Raw genomic sequence first — 20,026 nt, 5'->3', positions numbered from 1 at the left:
CATGGCAGCTACCTCATCTCCCACCTGGGACCTCTCTGCTTAGAGACAGGACAGTCTGCTGTGTTGTTTGGGTCCCCTCGTCTCCCAGAGTCTCTGTGCCTGAGTGTGCGCCGGCGCTCGGAAGGTTTCACATTTCGGGGAGACCCCCGGTGCCCTGTGCGATCAGCCCCCCAGTGGGGCCTGGGGCAGCGCCCCTGGTCAGGCACATGGTTATTTATTTCTGTAGTGAATCCGGAAGTGACTGCTCGCGCTACGTGGGACAATTGTCAACTCAAAATTCCCTCAGTCAGAGCGGGCCTTACTGGCAAATGCGTTCAAGTCTGGGCAGGTCTTGTTGCCAGAGAAGTTACTGGGAATTTGGGGTTTTCAGAGCTATTTGAATCCCAGAATTACAGAAAAGACCCTGACCCCATCATTTCTCTAAGATCATTTTGCAGATTCAGTAGGACAGTGGTGTCTGCAAAGTGCTTTGCCTGGTGCCTGCACAGAGTGAGCCCTGAGTCAGTGGCGGCAAACGCCACCACCTTACCTCAGGCTGTGGCCCACGCCTGCTGCCCTCCCGCGGGGCCCCTGGCCCGCGCCTCTGCGTGCTCACTGGGACGTCTGGGTACAAGGTGTCACTTAAGGGGGGGCTCACTGTGCCCTATTGGTTTGTTCTTTGCCATCACTCAGACAGAGAAGCCAGCAGCCCAGAGGGAACCCACCACCCCCCACACGGTGAAGCTGCGGGGAGCCCCGTTCAACGTCACAGAGGTTTGTGCCACTCCCCGGGGACTTGGGCAGGGAGTCAGACATGCAGGCGGGGTGCCAGGGTCCTCTGCAGCATGGGGCTTCAGGATCAGTTGAGGGCCTGAGCTGGAAAGGATCGGGGACCCAAAGGCCAGTGAGTAAGACGTCAGGCATGGTCCGGGCCAGGAAACAGGTGGCTGTTCTGAGCCCGGGAAGGACCAGTTCCACTCTCGGGTCCCGTGCGCGAGGGGTGGGCAGGCTTCCACTGCTAGGGGAAAAGAAAGGCCCAGCTAGCCAGTGTTTCAGGCTTTGTGGTCCACAGTCTGTGCTGTGGCAGAGGCGGCCTTGGCCAACAGGTAAATGAATAGGCATGGCTGTGTGCCTGGGAAACTGTTCACACAAACGGGCAGTGGGCCCGATGGGCCCACGCACCATAGGCAGCTCACTCTGCGTCTGCAGCAGAGAGTACTTGTTAAAATCTCCCTCCTTGCGCAAGTCCCCCTTGGTGCCAGCCACTCACAAATACTGGGTATTTCTCCTTCCACATTTCTTCTTTGTATGTAAACAGTGGCTTCTGTCCTTTGTTTTTAAAAACAAGTCCTACAGTAGGAACCATGGTGAACCCACCCTCATCAGTAAGACGGGTCATAAATATCTTTGACTATTGAATGCTCTGCTACAAAATTGATTTTGTGTGTGTAGCCCTTACTCAGGACACACTGTGACATAGTGACCTTGTCCTCTGAGGTGGGGGCATGGGGTTGCTGCTAATATCTTGCTGTTAATAGATAATAGTGTAATCGGCTTTCTGTGCGCTCAGGGTAACAGGTTCTTCTCTGTAAAGGTCACATTTTAGACTTTGTGCGCCATGCAGCCACATCCCCTCCATTGCACGCCATAATCATCGTCGTTTCCCTTCCTCTTCTCCTCCTCTTCCCCCCCTCCCCGCTCCTTTTTTTTAAATAACCCTTCTAAAACGCGACGACCAGTCTTAGCTTGCAGGCCAGGCTTCGGCAGCCCAGGCCCCGGCTGTAGTTTGGACGGGCACGCGTGCACGTTGTTCAGGTTTAACGTATAACGGCAGCACCCCTCGAGGCACTGCTAGTTTATACTCCCTTCAGCAGAGTGTGAGCAGGTCCATTTCCGTGAGTCCTGGACATAAATCTTCCATCAGTGTGAGAGGAGGAAAATGGCATCTTATTTTATATTTTAAGTTATTAGTGAGGACGATCACTCTTTCACATTTTGTAAATCATACGTGTATCTGTTTTTGCAAAGTGCTCGGTCATCTTTCGCTCTTTTTTTCTCTTGAAGGATTCATCTTTATTGATAGTCTTTCTGTTAACTAATTTTTAAAAAGGAAAACTTAACCAGTCTCTGAGTCTCATGCATTTGGGTTATACAAGACCATGTGAGTTGTCTAGTAATTTAGGGTCAAAAGCCTTTCCATACCAACCATGCAGCAAAGCACATGCTGTAGCCCAAAAAAACAAGCATTAGATGGCCTTTTGCAAAATTAAGACACAAAACAGTTACTTCTTTCCTCTCCACAAAGTGATAAAATACAACGGAAGAAAAGATTCCTTTTATGTATCAACCAGAAAGAAAGTTTACCTGCAATATACTCTAGGGTCAAGGTTAAAAAAGTTGAGATTAGGTAACTTGGTTAACTAAATGTGGCACTTTGAAAAAGTAGGATGTGTTACATCACTAAGAAGAACGCTAATGAAGGTTCAAGACGTATGCAATCGAGTAAGAGACACAGGCGTGGGACAGTGCGGACAGACACACAGACACTCGTCTCCTCCTATAAGTAGACACCGAAAAACGAGACAAAGATTGTTTTGGGAACAATTTCATCATTTGACTCTGTTTAAAAACTCGGAGTTGCACTGGGGAAAGAAGCAGGGCTGGGTTGGCCGCCTCTGCGGACCTGTGGTGGCCCGGCCGGACGCTGGCGCTTCTCGGTGCTGGTTCTCTGTAGTGTCACGCGCTGTGTGTGCAGTTTTAAAGTGTGTGAACCACGCCCACGTTCACAATAGAGACATAGCTCAGAAACCGGGGGGCACCCACAGCAGCACCGTGATGTGTCTCGTTGCCGTGAGATGACGTGGACACACATTCATGCTCTTATGACAAGCGGAAAAAGCCGGGTTTAACACCAAATATGTGAAAAGGTACTTGGGGGGAAGAGATCAGACACAATGCTTTAAAATGCTGATGGTGACATCACCATTTTATATTTATATTCATTTCCAATTTTTTTTCAAATTTTTTCCAAGTTTTAACGACAGAGATGATGTATAATTTAGGGGAAAGAGTGAAATTGTAAAGGACGAAACACTGGTAATCTTTCTGAATTCAGAAATGTGGCCCATGCATCTTTATTTGGGTTGTACTTTCATTATTGAGTTGGTAAAGGGGGAAAACTTTCCTTCTCCTTATAGAAAAATGTTCTGGAATTCCTGGCACCCCTGAAGCCAGTGGCCATTCGCATAGTGAGAAATGCTCACGGGAACAAGACAGGTAAGGCCCGGGGTGTTCGGGGGGCCGGAGTGGCAGACGGCAAAGGCTGGAGACGGGCGCGTGGCTGGGGAGACACTGGAAGGGCAGCTACTCCTTTTCCCGTGTGTGACTCTGAGTTGGCTAGACGGCCGGGGGCGAGGGTCTGCCTCTTGTCCCTGCCTCTGGCAGCCGGTGTGCAGTTCCCACCATTGCTCTTGTCTCCCCGCCTTACCCTCAGCCTACATGTACGCCCGCGGGCTCACCTGTGGTCCTGGGGTTCTCCGCGTGAATCCCTGGGCAGCCGTGCTGACCAGCAGCTCTCTCAATTTGCTAAGAATGCGCCCCCTCCCTGCCCTCTCCCAGGTCTCCACTCTGGGCAGCCAGCCCCTCGCCCTGGGCTTCACGGCCCTGGCCGCCCTGGGGCAGGGAATGTGTTGGAAGGAAGGATCTGAGCTCGGAGAGGTGGGGGCCTGCCTGCGCCTGCTTATAGGCCAGGCCAGGGGCTGCAGGACCCGCAGCCACAGAGTTGGTGCTGCTCAGGGCCCGCCGGGCAGCGCTGGGCACGCAGGCTGGCCTGAGCGAGAAGAGGCTGGCACGGGCCAGGCAGCTGGGATCGGCGGGGGCCAGAGTCGGGGAAGAAAGGACTCCTGCCCCGGTGTGGTCCTGTCACCTTCGGGTTTCTGTATCTCCTGCCCGGCCCACCTCTGAGCACGAGAGCCCTGCACGCCGGGCAGGCCCTTGACCGGCCATCCCTCTCTGCAGCAGGCGCCCATGGCTCTTGTAGCTGTGAGGGTTCGATGAGTTCACACACACACACACACACACACACACGTACACACACACACACGTACACACACGTACGTACACACACACACACACACACCATGCGGAACAGTGCTGGACACCTGTCGCACACTCCCTCCTCCCTGAGATCTATTGTTAATGGTGGCAGCCGTCGGCGGTACCCCCACTGTGACACACTTTAGGGTCCGGAAGGCGGGGCAGGAGTGGGCGGGGCAAGGGGAGCTTTCTTGAGTTGTCAGGACTGAGGAACCGTATTGTAGGCCTTGGAGCTGGACGCTCTAGAGAAGTGACAGGCATGCCCGCAAAAGAGCTGCGGAGGGGGCGGGGCGGCCCCGGGCCAGGAGCTCAGAGGTGACTGGATTTCAGCCTGGGGGCAGGGCCCCCTGGGGGCTCAAAGCAAGGGGAGGCCACCGTCAGATTCAGGGGCCGGGGCTGGGCCCCTGGGGGGGCAGGTGGGCCAGGGGGTGGGCTTTTGCAGTCCCCGCAGGGAGGACGAGCAGTGGGCGGGGCCTGGCTGCAGCTGTAGAAGATGAAGAGGAGGGAAGAGAGTGAAGGGTGCATGTGGGGTAGGCGGGCGTCTAGGGGCAGGGGAGAGAGGGATCTAAACAGCCTTGTGGAGACCAGACCCCACGGTGGTGGCCCACGGTACAGCATTGCCTCCCCTCGGCCACGGCCCGTGGGCGCATCACCGTAGTCTGGAGAAACGGGGGAATGCCACCTGCTCTGTTCCCTCGCCGGGCTGAGCCCGTGGGGTCAAGGCTGGAGAAGGCTCCCAGTGCTTGCTTCCGTGGGCTCCGGGGCCTGCGGCTCGCGGGCACAGTGGCTGTGGAGACGGCCCCTCGGGTGCTGAGCAAGGCTTCCGTGCAGCCACCACGGGCCCCGGTCAGGGTGGGTGATGCCAGGAAGGAGGCAGGGGCCACCTGTGTTTCTGACGCCTGCATTCTAGCATCTTCATTGTAAAACCAGGCCCAAAGGGACCTCAGCCGCTGACGGGAGGGAAGCCTTGCATTTTGGAGGATTGGCAAACAGAAGTTTTTCCCCACTTTCTGCTCAGATTCTCCCAAACACCTAGCACAGTGTGGGTGATTCTTGTGACTGTCCACAGGGCCTGCGGAGTTGACCTTTGTCATTCTCTTTTCTCAGGGTATGTCTTTGTGGATTTCAGCAGCGAAGAGGAAGTGAAGAAAGCTTTGAAATGCAACAGAGAATACATGGGTAAGGACACCAGGACAGGTGCCAGTACGCGTGGTGGCAGGGGTTCGTTTAGTCATGCATGCCCTTCCTGCACCTTGATCGAAGGTCAGCTGCGTGCTGGGAGCTGCTTTAGGCACCGGGGAGACAGCAGCCGGCAGAACCGACCCAAGTCGCTGCCCTTGTGCCGCTGAGTTAGAGTAAACTGACGTGAAGGGGGAGCATGGGGAGGAACCCAATGGGCTGAGCGATGGAAAGAGGCAGAGCAGGAGGGCAGGCTCCGGGCCTGTCCCCGGAGCCCTGACTCCTCTCCTCATGCAGGTGGCCGCTACATTGAGGTGTTCAGGGAACAGAACGCGCCCATAGCCAAGGGGCCCCCAAAGACTGCCGCCAAACCCTGGCAAGGCCGGACACTCGGGGAGAACGAGGAGGAAGAGGACCTGGCCGATTCTGGGAGGCTCTTTGTACGAAACCTGCCCTACACCAGCACTGAGGAGGACCTGGAGCAGCTCTTCTCCAAATTTGGTAGGGCGCGGCTCGGGCAGGGGCGCACACCCAGAGCGTGAGAGCAGGGCTGCCTCCAGGCTCAAGTCCCATTTGCCTCCCTTGGGCTAAGGGCCCTCCGCTCCTCTCTTGTTTTCTCATCCATAAAGCGGGGCTAATGATCCCTGAGCGGCTGTGAGAATTCCAACGTGACGTACTTAGCGGCGCTTGAAGCGGTCGGTCACATTATAGGCACCTTTTGCTGTCTGAGCCCACACTCTCCCAGCTCTCACTGTAAACTCAGGACCGCCAAGCTTTTGGTGCATTTTTCTGCGATACCCGTGGCAGCCCGAGTCCTTGCTTCAGCACTAGAAGCCCAGTACCTGTGCAGGTACGAATATGACTATACTCCTCAGCCAAATAGCCTTGCTCTCCAAACTGAGCATCCAGACATGTTTGATAGCAAGAGTTACTCATGCTGTAGTCATTGCTGCTGTCATTACTTCATAGGACATGAACTGAAGACCCGTAGTTTAACTGGGTCACACAGGGCGTATTTCTATGGTCGTGGCTGTTGAGGCAGGGAGGTTAGGGTTTAGAATGATGGTGAGGTCTCGATGCTTCTGGGATCTCTTGGAGCGTTTCCCCCTTTCGTTCGGAGGCTGGCTCTTCATCGTGGAGGATCAGAGCACAGATGTGTGCCTGGTGCGGGACCGAGAGGCCCTGAATAGGACTCTGCCTTCCGGCAAATTGGTGTGACCTCCCCGGCTATGGTTACTGCTGCGGATGCTGACACTCGCCTGTCCGCAGGTCCCCTGTCCGAGCTGCACTACCCCATCGACAGCCTGACCAAGAAACCCAAAGGCTTTGCCTTCGTCACTTTCATGTTCCCCGAGCACGCTGTGAAGGCCTACGCCGAGGTGGATGGGCAGGTGTTCCAGGTAACTGCTCAGGGCAGGCGGGGGCTGCTGGGCCCAGGTGATAAGGGAGAGGCCGTGTGCGTGTGGGCACACGTGTGCACACCCCATGTTTCGAAGCAAGCATGCCCAGGGGCCTGTGAAGCCACTAGAGGGTAGAGATCCCTCAGGGCAGGGTGTGCCCTGGTTTCACTGATCTGTCAGCATCTCGGACAGCGCCCAGCACATAGTGGGCTCTCAGAAAGTGTTTGCTAAGTGCATAACTATGCTCTCCGCCTGGAGAAAAAGCACTTGAAAGAGGAAAGAGGAAGAAAGGAATTCGAGCGTGGTCCTATAAATGGCCACAGTGTCTCCAAGTACGGTGCTTAGTGCAAGTCTTCCAGCCCAGGCTACCTCTCCCCCTTTTCCCCTGTTTTTCACGCCTTCATTCGTGGTTTATTGATCTCTCTGTGGTCCCCGGGCCAGACCTCACATGTAGGATCAGGGTGGGCCCAGGCCTGAGGAGGAGTTGGCGGTGCTGAGGGCGGCACTTACGAACTGATCAGTTTCCTTTGCGAGGCTATGACAAATGGCCTGCACCCCAGTGCCAGGTCCCTGTGGAGGCCAGACCCCCATTTTGGCTCAAGGGTAACTTACATGGTCATTGAGGCCACGTCTTCTGGGGTGCAGCCTACTGGTGGAGAGGCTGACACATGGGGCAGGACGTAGGAGCACCCGCCCCTTCCTGCCTTCACTCCCCCCCGCCCCCACTCCCACTCCAGGGCAGGATGCTGCATGTCTTACCATCCACCATCAAGAAGGAGGCCAGTGAGGACGCCAGCACCCCAGGATCATCCTCCTACAAGAAGAAGAAAGAGTCCAGAGACAAAGCCAACAGCTCCAGGTGCTGGCCCTCGCCCCGCTCTTTCCCAGCCGCTGTGGCCTTCTGGCCCCAGGGGGCGGGTTCAGCTCCTCGTCTGTAACGTGCCGAGCCCAGTCTCCTCATCTGCACAGGCACACCTTAGTTATGCCATATTCTCCTGGTTGAATGAGTTGCCATAGGCAAAGTGCTTAGTCCCTGGCACGGAGTGGGTGCCTGACAGGCATTAGGGGTTGTTAATAGCACTGTTGCTGTCCATGACCTCAGGCCCTGGGCGCTTGGCCCACCTGGCAAGTTGAGGGGGGAGAGGGCTTTGGGACTTAGAAAGGCAGGCTCACTATTCGCGTCGTTCAGCTGCAGTCTGACGTCCCTCTTCTGTCTCTGCCTCTCAGCTCTCACAACTGGAACACGCTGTTCATGGGCCCCAACGCCGTGGCTGACGCCATTGCGCAGAAGTACAGCGCCACCAAGAGCCAAGTGTTTGACCATGTGAGTGAGTGGCCCATCTGACGACCCTGGCTCTGGGTCAACTGCAAGGGGCAGAGAGCAGGGAGGGGGTACCATGCTGGGGCGGGGGTGGGCTTGGCGTCTGGGAGGAGCAGCAGAGAGGCCCGAGTGACTGGAGTAGAGGGAGAGGGGAGGTGAGGCTGGAGAGGGGCCCGGGGTCCTTGACTTATGTGAGAGACACGGAAGCCAGAGCCAGGAAGTCAGCGGGGTTGGCGAGGGGCATTGGCGGGCCCTCTGCATCCAAGCCTCCTTCCCAGGCTGCCGGGAGGTCGGAGGGCTGGCTCGTCGCCTACCCGACAGCCAACGGGGCCTCTTCCTTTCCCCTCTCCCACAGGAGACCAAGGGCAGCGTGGCCGTGCGCGTGGCCCTGGGGGAGACCCAGCTGGTCCAAGAAGTGCGGCGCTTCCTCATCAACCACGGCGTCAGTCTGGACTCCTTCAGCCAGGTGGGTTCGCCCGGCCTGGCTCGGCTCAGCTGCTCAGGCCCCCGGCCACTGGCGAGCTTTCAGGTCGGGACGGGCTATTGGGTTTGAGGATCAGGCCTTGCAAGGGTGATGACTATCGTTCATTTTTAGTCTTTAAAGAAATAAGAGAATCACATGGGCGGAGACAGGGGCCTGTGCAGCCTGGATGGTGTCTCTCAGGGGCCACGTGCAAGAGGGCTGCCTCGTAGCCCACGGTTTCTTCATACAGACCTGGCGCAGGGGGCAGACATCCCGCTGATCCAAGCAGGGGGAGGTTGGCACCTGCATAGGCACTCTCTCCCCCGGGTGGGGGTTCTTGAGTTTGTTCAAGTCTAGAGGGTCCACCCTCCCCTTCATCTCACAGACGAGGAAACGGAGGCCCAGAAAGAGAGAGGTGACTTAACAGTCCAGCAAAGCGCCTGTGGCAGGAGCCTGGACCCAGCCTCAGCTTCTGACTCCCAAGCAGCTCCTTCCTCACGTTTACCAGCCTTCGGTTTTGCCTTAAAAGGGTGCTTAGCAGAGAGGGACAGGTAGATAGATGGGTGGATGAGGGAGTGGGTGGGTGGAAAGTGGGGTTGATGGATAGGGGGTCTGTGGGTGGGTGGATGGACAGGTAAATAACTATGAAGAGCTAACATTTATTAGGACGCGCCAAGGCACCCTCTGAGTTTCTTAGCTCATGTCACTCACAACTACTGCGGGAAGGCAGCCCTGTTGTGCTCCCGTGGCACAGAAGGGACCGCAGTCACAGAGGCGAAGCCACTTGTTCTGCGTCACGTAGCCAGTCAGGGTGGAGCCGAATTTGCATGCAGGCCCCAGAGTCTGCACCCCAACTCTTACACCTAAAAAGCCCAGGGGCGCCCAGCCTGTCCCACCTGCAGGTGCTTCCACCCCACGGGCCTCGCCCAGTCCTCGAGGCGACCCTGTGAGGCCCGCAGGGTGGGCCTTGCCGTTAGCCCACTTTGCGGATGAGAGAACGGTGGCCCGCAGGGAAAGCAGTTGACTCCGGGTTACAGGTTAGGCCGGTGGCTGAGATGAGGCTCATGCCCAGGTGATCCTTCTGCCGGGAATTTGTCATTATATTTTTAGGCTCTCTTGTACCCCGCCAACATTACTTTTCAGTAAAACACTTGCTAACGCCCACGCACAGCTTCTGTTGTGCGCACACTCTGCCTGTGCCGGCCGGGCTCTTCCACCCCCTCCAGGGGCGGGGCCGAGAAAAGCCGGGCTAGGCGGGGCCGAGGCACAGCTCGGCCCTTTCCTCAAGGCCACACGGCTAGTGTCTCTGTTCAAGTTCTTCAAAAGTGGGCTCTGAGACAGGTTCAAGGGCGAGTAGCGGACCGGGCAGAGGACACTGGTGAGAGAGGCCGAGCGGGGGCAGGAGATGCGTGCAGGGCGAGCTTAGGACAGTCCCACGCACAGCGGCAGCCCGAGCCCTGCCTGGGGCTGGCAGTGGGACTCCCCCAAAGGCCCAGGGTGCTCCCAGCACCTGTCGCCTGCCACACGCGGCAGCAGGAGGTCTGCAGTGGCTGGAAAGGGCCCTCGGCGCTGAGACACCGCTGCCGGCCTGGGCGGAGGGCACTGGCAGGGTCGCCACGGCTCCAAGGCGGAGGGGCTGGGATTTGATGCAGGGGGTCCACTCAGCAGCCCTTACCCTTATCCCTTCCATGGAGCCACCTCTGATGGGTGGAGCCACGTGCCTGAGGTGGTGGTGTCTGCGGGGCCCGCCTCTGAAGTGCCTGGTGACAGAGGTCCGGGGGCGCCATGTCTGGAGCAGCCACTGATCAGCGCTGGTGTCCGGGCCGGGGCCCCTCCCTCTGTTCCAAACGTGTGTCCCCTCCCCCACTGCAGGCCGCTGCGGAGCGGAGCAAAACCGTGATTCTGGCGAAGAACCTGCCAGCGGGCACCTTGGCAGCCGAGCTGCAGGAGGTCTTCGGCCGCTTCGGCAGCCTGGGCCGTGTGCTGCTGCCCGAGGGGGGCGTCACCGCCATCGTGGAGTTCCTGGAGCCCCTGGAGGCCCGCAAGGCCTTCAGGCACCTGGCCTATTCCAAGGTAGGGCTGCCCGAGACCTGCTTCCCGGGCGTGACCAGAGCTGACGCAGTGGCAGTCTTAGCACGGGCCTGGCCCGTGGGAGCCACGCCTAGAAACCATCATCTTGGTCGTAATTGTGGGCTTTATTCACCCACTGGAACACCTGGGGGGCAGAGGGGCAGAGGGAACCTCAAAACTGTCCTCCAGGAAGCAGCCCGGCCGCCTGCCTCCAGGCGTCCTCGTGAGCGAAACTACCGTTCTTGGCGCCCTCGGTATCTTACACCTACAGTGATTGGAAAGTCAGTTCTGTAGGTCGGCTGTCTCCTGTTTCTGGGTAAAAAAAAGAAAACAAATGTGTATACTCTCACATGCAAATATTGGTGTGTTAGCTTCCTGTGGCCACCATAACTTACACAAACTGAGTGGCTTAAAACAGCAGAAACGTATTCTCTCACAGTCTGGAGGCTGGAAGTCTGGAATCAGGGTGTCGGCAGGGCCCTGCTCCTTCGGAGGCTCCAGGGAGGCACCTTCCTCGCTTCCTCCAGCTCCCAGTGGCCGCGGCCGGTGGCTACAGCCCTCCAGGCTCTGCCTGCCTCCTGCGCCTTTTCCTTCTCTCCATTTCTGTGTCTGGGTTGAGGGCCCACCCATGTAACCTGGGAGGATCTCACTTTAAGATTCTTCACCTAATGACATTTGCAAAGACCCCCCCCACACACGCACAAATAACGTTCCGTTCACAGGTTCTGGGGGTTAGGACATGGACATATCTTTCAGGGGGGGGAATCTTTCAACCCACTGCAAGTAGCTTCTCTTTAGCAGGCACTCGAATGTTTTGCGGATGTTATTAGTATGTTTACCCTGTAAAGAACAACTAACTGCCCCGGCATGGGGGGGCGTGGTCTCCAGCAGCCCTGTTGCTCTCCCTGCAGGGCCTGCATTTCATCGCTGGTTCTGGCCCCCTCTCCCGCTGTTCATACTGTGGTTAGAGAAGCCACCAGGGGACACAAATACACCCAGTGACAGCAGATGCGCGGCCTCTCCCCGAGCTGCAGCACGGAGGCTTCTGGGCCGTGCCCCGCCCCCCCCCCCCCAGGGGCGGGCTCCATTCGGGCTAAGTCGCTCACAGTCTGGGAACCTTGGGCTCTTGAGCCGTGTGAGGCGCTGATTTTTCCCCATCCCTGTCCCCGCAGTTTCACCACGTCCCCCTGTACCTGGAGTGGGCTCCAGTGGGCGTCTTCTCCAGCTCAGCCCCCCTGAAGAAAGGAGCCCAGGACGCGCCCGTGGAACCTGCAGAAAAGGACGCAGCAGAGCCAGAGACCGGTGAGAGCTGCGCCTGGGGTCAGGGCGTCCTCGGACGAGAAGTGAGGGGCCGGGGTGGGGGCAGCACGGAACATTTATTAGGTTTGAAGCTCTTCTTTCATCCTGGAGACCACTGGGTGCCAGGCTCCCGGGTTCCACAGGCTGGTGAAATGTTCTTAAAAAAAAAAAAACAAAAAAACATAAAATTGATGTGTGCAGCATAGGGCAGTCAGCTTTCTAGCTTGTCAGAGGTTGTAAGGGGGAGAAAACGAGAACCTGTTACTAGGGATTCAGAACACAGCAAGAGAAAACGGCCTTTTTTCTCATGCCCCCCAGGCTGCCTCCTGGGTGAGGGCAGGTGCAGAGGGAGCAGTCATCCTGCGGGGTCCTGGGCCTGGCCCAGCGCCCTCTCGCGGCCACGGCTGCAAAGGCAGGAAAGGGAAGGGGGTGGTGCCCTTGGCGCTGGGCACGGTGGTTCTTTCTCGTGGAGACGGTTCTGCAGCCTGTGGGACACTCCGCCTTCCTGGACCCCACCCGGAGTGTCAGGAGTGGTAATGATAACCCGAACCGCCCCCGCGTTCCCAGAAGCCCCTTGGGGCAAGCCAGCCGGCCCCAGCTGAGAACCGCTGGGTCTGGGGACTGTGACCTCGAATTCAAGACCTTTAGAAAAGTTTCAAAGGACTGTGATGGCCCTTTTAGTCAGGGGCTAAGATTCTGCCCCTCAGTGACATCCCTCCCCCTCCCTCTTCCCCCATAGGCTACCAGTTTATCAAATGGAGAATTTTTTTTAAAAAATGAGTCTTCTCTCCACCACCTTCATTATTCTCATTTTTTAAAAAGTGTTTAACAGTAAAAAAAAAAAAAATTTAAAAACACAGGTGGTAAAGTTCTCAGATTAAAAAACGACCCTTTACCTGCGTAGACTTCTTGGTCCACACGCCTCTCTGCTCCCTGCCCTCTCCCCTCACCTGCATCGGCAAAAGCTGCAGGACCAGCCCGGTGAGGCCAGGGCTTGGGGGGCCCGGGCCTGGACACCTCGCTCCCATCAGGAGGGAAGATGCTTCAGCCTGAGCCCCCCCGAGGCTCTGACAGTGTCCTTGGTCCTCGGAGTAGCCGGTTAGTGGTGGAAACCCTGCCAATCCCCTGCCGAGCCCGTGTGTGAGTCAGTTTTGTCCACAGGTTGGATTAGGGTCTCTTCTAAACCTGCTTTCGTCAGAAAGAATCCTCTTCGTGTCACTGTGGTTTGTTCTAAGTAGCCTTCACCCCCAAGCCGCCGGCTCCCTCAGCGTTCACGTCCCCTGCTAGACTTGAACCTGACCCAGAGCCGGGGCTTCTTTAAAGGAGAGATTTGGCAGGAGCACGGCCCTGGACCCCACCACGCCAAGGCCTGCTCCTGCCCACTGGGGAGGACACGCATCCCCACAGGCGGCCGCCGCCACGGGGCACACACACCTGCCTGTGTCTGCTCGCTCCCTCCCTCTGCTCTGTCCTCCTGTGGCACTCGTCACACATTATTTTGTCTGCTTTGCGTAACAGCCGTCCCCACCAGACGGGGAACCGTGAGGGCGGAGGGTGGCTGTCCGCCCCATGGTGTGCGGCCCAGCTACCGTGTGTTCCCGGGGTCCCCGTGCGGCGAGCATCCCACAGGGGCTGGTCCCCGCCAGCCCCACGTGCTGGGGCTGCTGTCCAGGGTCCTGCCGGGACTCGCCCTGGGAGGCCCTGGAGCGGGTGGGAGGGGACACAGCCCTGCCTGGAGGCCCGATTCCCTGCCCTCTGTGCCGGCTTCAGGCCCAGCCTGGTCCCGCGTTATCCTCAGGTGGGCTCCCCAGGGCTCATCTGCAGGACCTCTGTGTGCCCTTTTTGTTCCTTTTCTAACGCGTATCACGTACATAGTCCCCTCTGTCCCCTGCGCTGTTCCTTGTCACCCGCTCCTCCCCCACGCCCAGCCTCTCCACATTGTTCCGGAAGCTTCCACACATCCCCATCACCATCGCACAGGACTCAGCCAGCCCCCTCGCCCTGGGTTTTCTCCGGCTCTGGCCCCGGAGGAAGGCGAGCAGGAGGGGCGTGGACGGAGCGTTTGTTCACACCCCCTTCTGCAAAGCCCCCATCCTCTGAACGGGTCCTGAGGGAGGGGGCTGCTGTTTTATCTCCCCACAACCGAGACCCTCACCTCCAGATAAGGGGCTCCGCGTGGGGGCAGGTCCTGAAAAGCTGCTTGCAACTGATAACAGTCTGTGCTGTCAGCCTTCCGCCCAGAGCGGGGAAGGGGAGGGAGCCTCGCTAAATTCTGCCGCCTGATTATAATAAGGCCCCATGCGGCGATGCGTGACGGGATTGTATTGTGCTAGCTGCGGTGGAGGCGCGTTCTCCGGGCCCCTCCAGCCCACCTCTCCCCACGCTGGGGCCCAGCCCTGCTTCCTTCCTTTCTTCTCCCATTTTTGCTGCTGGTTCCTGGTGATTTCGTTGGCAAACATCTGTCTGAGTTTCACAATACCTCGGTTTTTCTCTTTAGTCTTTCTGCTCTCCCCACATGGGGCCAGGAGCAGAAGTGCTTTTATAACGACCTTTGCTTCTTGGCCGTCTACACACTTCTCTGGACACAGGTGTGGGCCGTAGAGGGGCCTGGTCCCTCAGGGAACAGAAGCTCTTCCCGGGGGCGTGGCCAACAGGGACTCGGTCCCCAGACTCTGGTGTGACGCTGGCTGTTTTCAGAAGCCGGCAGCAGGCAGACCACCCTGCAGGGAGGAGGAGGAGGGCCGCGGGCTCCCGCCACTGACGCGGGCTGACTCTCCTACCTGCAGCACTCCGATTTCTGACATTCCCCCCGGGTTTCTCGAGGCCTGGCTGGCAGCGAGGGCAGTTGGCGTGACCCAGGCACCGTTCTTTCTTGTAATTGTCCTTCAGATGGGGACACCGTTGTTGCCATCCCTCTTTTCAGGTGGAAAGAAGGGAGCACAGAGAGGGTGAGTGACTTACACAAGGTCGCTCATCTGACGGAGCCGGGATGTGTGGCTCAAAGCCTCCCTCCCAGGCCTGTGCCCTCAGCTGCGACTCTCGGTTACCCATGTGCCATCTGCGGAGCAGCAGCCATGTTCCAGGCACACGCACGTGCTGGACACAGCCCTCAGCCACACGTGTTTTTGGAACCAGGTGGCGGAGGTGCAGCGCTGACTAAGGCAGGCCTGGTCCCATCCTTAACAAGCTCCCCTTATCCCCTTAATGGCAGGGGACACCGACAAGGTGGCTTAGATCAGGGTAAGGGCTCTGAAGAGTGGACCCCAGGGGACTGTGATGGCAAGTGGCCAGGCCTGGGGACCCCTGGTGCTCGAGCAGACAGGGAGAGCCCTGAGGCAAGGACACCCAAGCTGAGACCGGACAAGAAGCCAGGCCTGGGAAGACGGGAGATGAGGAAACGGGACAGCGAGGTGGGGGTGGGGGGCAGCAGGTACAAAGGCCCCGTGGCAGGGTGGGGCATGGCCAGAAGAATAGAGGGCTGTGCGGTCGGATTGGGTGGGGGGACAAAGTGGGCGGAGCTGGTGGGCCAGGGACAAGTGAGGAGGCCGCTGTGTCACCCAGACTAGAGGCAGTGATGCCTTGGACCAGGGATACGACAAGCAGATGGAGTGGCAGTCACTTGCATTTCCAGACAACCCAGAGGAGTGCGGGGGGACGGGGTGGGGGGAGCAGCACACATACGTGTAAGCGGGGGTGTGTTTCCACTTCCTAGGTGGGTGGCCGAGGCAGAGGGGTCAGGCCCGTGGCACGGGGCCGCGCAGCCTGTGTGCTGCCTCCAGCCTGTAGGCCATGGACCCTCCTCTCGTTTTTTACCAGCGCCCCTGTTTTTCAGCCCCTCTCAGGACCGCAGCGCCCTTGTCCCGCTGACTCGCAGCGGCCCGGGGTGCTGCAGGTGCAAGGAGGGGGTGCTGGGAGTGGACGGGCATCTCGTGCCGGCAGGGGAAGGCCAGGCCGGGCTCAGGCGCCTCTTGTTTCAGTCAGATGCTCCTCCCGCGTGCTGGGGTCACGGGTGCTGGTCGATTCATTAGACGTGGGAGGACGCAGGTGAGCCAGGGTTACAGGTCCCGGCGGCCCTCCCAGTCCCCTCTCCTTGCTGGGCTGGGGCTGGGGCTGGGGCTGGGGCTGGGACTGGGACTGGGGCTGGGGCTGAAGGCAGCTCTTCCTCCAGGGAAGGGGCTCCGTCTGGTTTTGAAGGGATTGCTCAGCTCAGTGCTGTCCTTAAACCCAGACAGCACCGCTTCCTGGGCAGGTACCTGTGTGGCCTTTGAAACAAGCGCTTGGCAGCAGACCAGCCAGCGCCCCGGGCAGGGCAGAGCGGAGGGGCTCTGGCCATGCTCAGAGCCGCGGGGCCCCCGAGCTGTGTCCGGTGAGGCCGCGCACGCCGGGAATGCCGCTCTGGGGCCTGCCTGCGGTCCAGGCCCCTGGCAGAGGCCAAGGGAGAGTGCTGGGTCTGTGCCCAGAGGCTGGGCTGCGGCTGGAAGTGGAGGGTAGAGCACAGAGACCCTGTTGGCCACTCGTCACCACGCACTGACCACTGCCTGGTTTGGAGTTAGTCGTCAATGTTCTTCAGCCATGGGTTTTCTAGTAAAATTCTGGATTTTCACCTTCTTTTGAAATATCTGAACACCTGACCACCCTGGGTGACCTTCCCACGTGACAGCAGTTGGCAGGTGTCAAGAAGGGGCTGCCCCTAAAACCGGCATGGGCCCTCTCGGTCACCATCACCTCCACCATTCTTTGCTCTTTAAAATTATTTGTTAGTCTCCTATGAGCCTCTGTCCCAACCTGAAGATGCCTGAGAGTGAGGGTTCAGATACAGCGGCTCCAGAGGTGTCCCTGGGCTACCCACGGGCGGTGTGGCTGCGGTGGCCATTGACGGGATGGCACACTTAAAGCATCGAGCCGTGCGCCCGGCACAGTGGGGTCAGATCAGCTCCCTCCCCACTCCTTTCATCTCCAAGAGGTAAATGCAAGGGGAACCAGAGGCAGAAATATTCCAGCCGACGGTCATGGTGTTGGTCTTGATTGAATTTCTCCTTCGGAACCTGAAGTCTTAGCTACTTTGCATAGCTTTGCTCTCCCGCCATTAGTAATACTTTTTGCACCCTGCTTTGCTTTGAATGTTGAGTTTTGAGTACAGAAGGCCACACCCTAGAGTCCCTTGTTGAATAAACTGGGGAAGGCGCCTTTGTGTGGATTCCTCCTTTCTGTCCTGCAGAAAGTCTGGGTTCGGGCTTCACCGCCAAGGCAGAACGTGCGAGGGACGAAAGCTGTCTGTTCAGCTGATGTTCAACAGAATGTTATCGCTGTGGCCGGTTCCATTATGGCTTAAAAGGGCTCTATGACAAAGGTCTTTATGACAAAGCTGTTGCTGATGCACTAAGACTTGCAAGCAGTAGGCTTTTATCGGAAAGGGCGGGGCTTTGGAGCTTGTCACGAGTGTGGGGACAGATCTGAACCCCAAGGAGCCCCCTGCGGGGGACCCAGAAGGTTGAGCCATTTGAGTGCAGGTGTGAGAGAGAGACCAGAGCTGTCCCCATCTGCCGAGGGCCTGCGCCAGCCAGGGCACAGGGCGTGGATCTGCAGGGAGAGGCAGGGGCCGCTGCTCCAGTCCGGGGGCGGGGGGCGAGGGGTGTGAGGGCACAGTCCGATGCCTGCCTCTTGCTGATGCCTGCCTCTTGCTGAGTGCGGTTTGATTTCCTGGAGGATGTGGGAGGAGCTTCAGAAGTTTGGGTGTGGAGGGGGATCCGTCCCCAGCCCCAGGCCCCAGTCATGTGACTCGGGGAAAACTGGGGAGGGTGATGGAACCTGAGCACGGATCCAGGCCGCAGGGCCCTTCCGGGCCAGGACGCTGTCCCCGCCCTCTCGGGTGAAATTCAGGCCCTCAGCACCAGGGCCCGCCGGCTCTGCGTGGCCGCTGCACACCCACCCTGCTAACGCCAGCCTCACGTGGGCTCTTTCCTGTTTCTGAAATGCTGTTCCTTCGGAGGAGGGAGGGGTTGTGGGAGGGGGGACAGTATGAAACCACAACCCTCTGCAACCCTACTCTTTAGAAATGACGAGGAGCACAGTATGCACCACCTTCCAGTCTTCTCTGTGTGTGTGTGTGTGTGTGTGTGTGTGTGTGTGTTTCAAACAGAAGTCATTTCATGACAAAAACTAAGCAGACTTGCTAATTTTTGCCTAATTTTACCTATATTACAAATGCAAAGTATATATTATAGGATGGAAGTTACCAAACTCCAAAATATTGTGCATAAATGATGCAAGCCCAACTTGCAGAATTAGTGCCTAAGAAGAACAGTGAAGTGTCTACAGTCATTACGACTAGTTCAGAGCACATGGCACATCTGCAGCTCTGGGAGGGCGTCAGCGTGTGGACCTGAGTTCTTAAGGAAGAGTCAGAGCGTTTGTTTGAACAATTTAAAATATGAATGAGGGTACTCGAGTATAGAACCAACTGAAACATTTATAATTTTTCTTTTTTAAAGAAAAACTGTCACGCTTCCTTCCAGGCCCACGGAGGAAGTCTGTGAACAGCTCAGGTCAGCCTTGGACTCTGTTTCGGTTCCCACGTGGACAGCGCAGGAGGGCGCTTACATTATGTATTGTTTGATATCTGTCTTTTTCTCCTGATTTTTTGTTATGAGTATCATTCTCTATTTAGCAACTCGTACTGCCTGTGAACTTGTCTGTGTTGTTGAACACCATTCAGGAGCATCATTTTCAGTGGCCGCATATCGCTCCAGCCTTTGGTGGCACTATGACTCTCCTCACCTCCTGTTCATGAACAGTGGGTGTGTTCCCCCCACGTTCACCTCTTATGCGTAACTGAATTTAACCTGTCACGTGTAGATAAAAACACTCCGAAGCTGTGTACAGTGTCAATTGTCATTGAATGTAAGGTCCCTTAGTCCCAAGGGTTATTGAGAATGCCCTATGTTTTGCTCCCATTCTGTAATTTCTGGAATGTTTTAAAGTTGCATTTTAGTTTGAAAGTTGACTAATTTTTTTTTGAGAAAAAATAAACTTGCTGAGGCTTGGGGTTCTATAAACTAGTTCGCATACGTTTATTTGGAAGTTCAAATTGGTGCGGGCTAGTCCACTTTAAGGGTCATCGTCTTTGGTCTGCGTTTCCTATTCCCTTCTCTTCAAAACAGGAAGGAGGCAGAACAGTCTCTCTCTCTCTCTCTATTCTCTGCTCCCCCTCCCCACCCTGCAGCCCCACCCCACCCCACTTCAAAAGCTGCTAAAACCCAGCCCAGGCTAGGAGTTAGTGTCCCATCCTGACATGTCCCACACAGCAGCAAACCCTTGATCTAGCAGGTTCTGTGACTTAGGCAGAGTAGACATCATCTAATGGATTTGGGGGATTGTTTTTTTGGTGGGGACCCAGCGCCTGAGAGCGAGACCGCGGAAGCTGCAGAGGCAACAGAAGGAGCGGCAGACAACTCTTCATCAAAGATGGAAGAGGAGGAGGTGGAAGAGGAGGAGGAGGAGGAGAGCCTTCCTGGGTGCACTCTGTTCATTAAAAATCTCAACTTCGATACCACCGAGGAGACGCTGAAGGGGGTGAGTGACGGATCTGGGGGCGGGCGGAGAAGGCCGGCCGGCCCACCCCTGCAGCCACCACGCTGGTCCTGCCTGTACACAGTCCTCATGCTCCTGTGTAGTTTACCGCGTGACCTCCCTGCCGGGCTGCCTGGTAGACATCTCATCCAGGGACCCGAGCGGCCACCAGACCAGCCTGGGGGCCGGGGCAGGCACCCGCATACGCGGAAGGGGCGCGTCACGCGAAGGTCGCAGTCGGTGTTGGCATCACGCACTTAGGGAACAGAGCCTGGCGGCGGCGGCAGCGGCAGCTGCAGGGTTAGCCAGGAACTGCCAACCACCCGTGTTGACGTTCCCTTCCAGGTATTTTCCAAAGTGGGCGTCGTGAAGAGCTGCTCCATCTCCAGGAAGAAGAACAAAGCAGGTATTCTGTGTGAAACTGGCCAGAACGAAGTGGTTTCAAAAGAAACAGGGTGGGTGTGGGTGGGGCTGGGTCTGTGCGGGTCACTGCGGCCCAAGGAGCTGCTCGGCCGGCCTTGTGAAGGGGCGGTGGTGCTGAAGGGCCAGGTGCCAGGGGGTGGGGCTGGGCCTAGGGGACCCACGGGGATGTCAGGCGCAGGGTCCCAGAGGAGAACGCTCTTTCTCCGCTAAGCCCACAAGGCAGTGGGG

At 57.6% G+C, this 20,026-nt stretch overlaps 1 protein-coding gene across 1 annotated transcript in view; it reads left to right on the top strand.

Moving 5' to 3' along the window:
• RBM19 (RNA binding motif protein 19) overlaps window positions 1-20,026 on the top strand; it is a 107,588-nt gene that overhangs the window by 5,664 nt on the left and 81,898 nt on the right. The window contains exons 7-18 of the mRNA XM_054593929.1: window positions 673-753; window positions 3,177-3,255; window positions 5,182-5,253; window positions 5,551-5,754; window positions 6,523-6,653; window positions 7,391-7,512; window positions 7,881-7,977; window positions 8,330-8,440; window positions 10,310-10,510; window positions 11,680-11,809; window positions 19,203-19,378; window positions 19,721-19,781. Coding sequence (XP_054449904.1) covers window positions 673-753; window positions 3,177-3,255; window positions 5,182-5,253; window positions 5,551-5,754; window positions 6,523-6,653; window positions 7,391-7,512; window positions 7,881-7,977; window positions 8,330-8,440; window positions 10,310-10,510; window positions 11,680-11,809; window positions 19,203-19,378; window positions 19,721-19,781 — 1,465 coding nt within the window. The remainder of the gene's footprint in view (window positions 1-672; window positions 754-3,176; window positions 3,256-5,181; window positions 5,254-5,550; window positions 5,755-6,522; window positions 6,654-7,390; window positions 7,513-7,880; window positions 7,978-8,329; window positions 8,441-10,309; window positions 10,511-11,679; window positions 11,810-19,202; window positions 19,379-19,720; window positions 19,782-20,026) is intronic.

The sequence above is a fragment of the Pteronotus mesoamericanus genome, unplaced genomic scaffold, assembly GCF_021234165.1.
Source record: "Pteronotus mesoamericanus isolate MK-2021 breed Mesoamerican mustached bat unplaced genomic scaffold, CSHL_Meso_final scaffold_507, whole genome shotgun sequence".
Classification (NCBI taxonomy): domain Eukaryota; kingdom Metazoa; phylum Chordata; class Mammalia; order Chiroptera; family Mormoopidae; genus Pteronotus; species Pteronotus mesoamericanus.
Note: the sequence above shows the minus strand (reverse complement) of the source record. Positions and strands in the feature narration are given on the sequence as shown.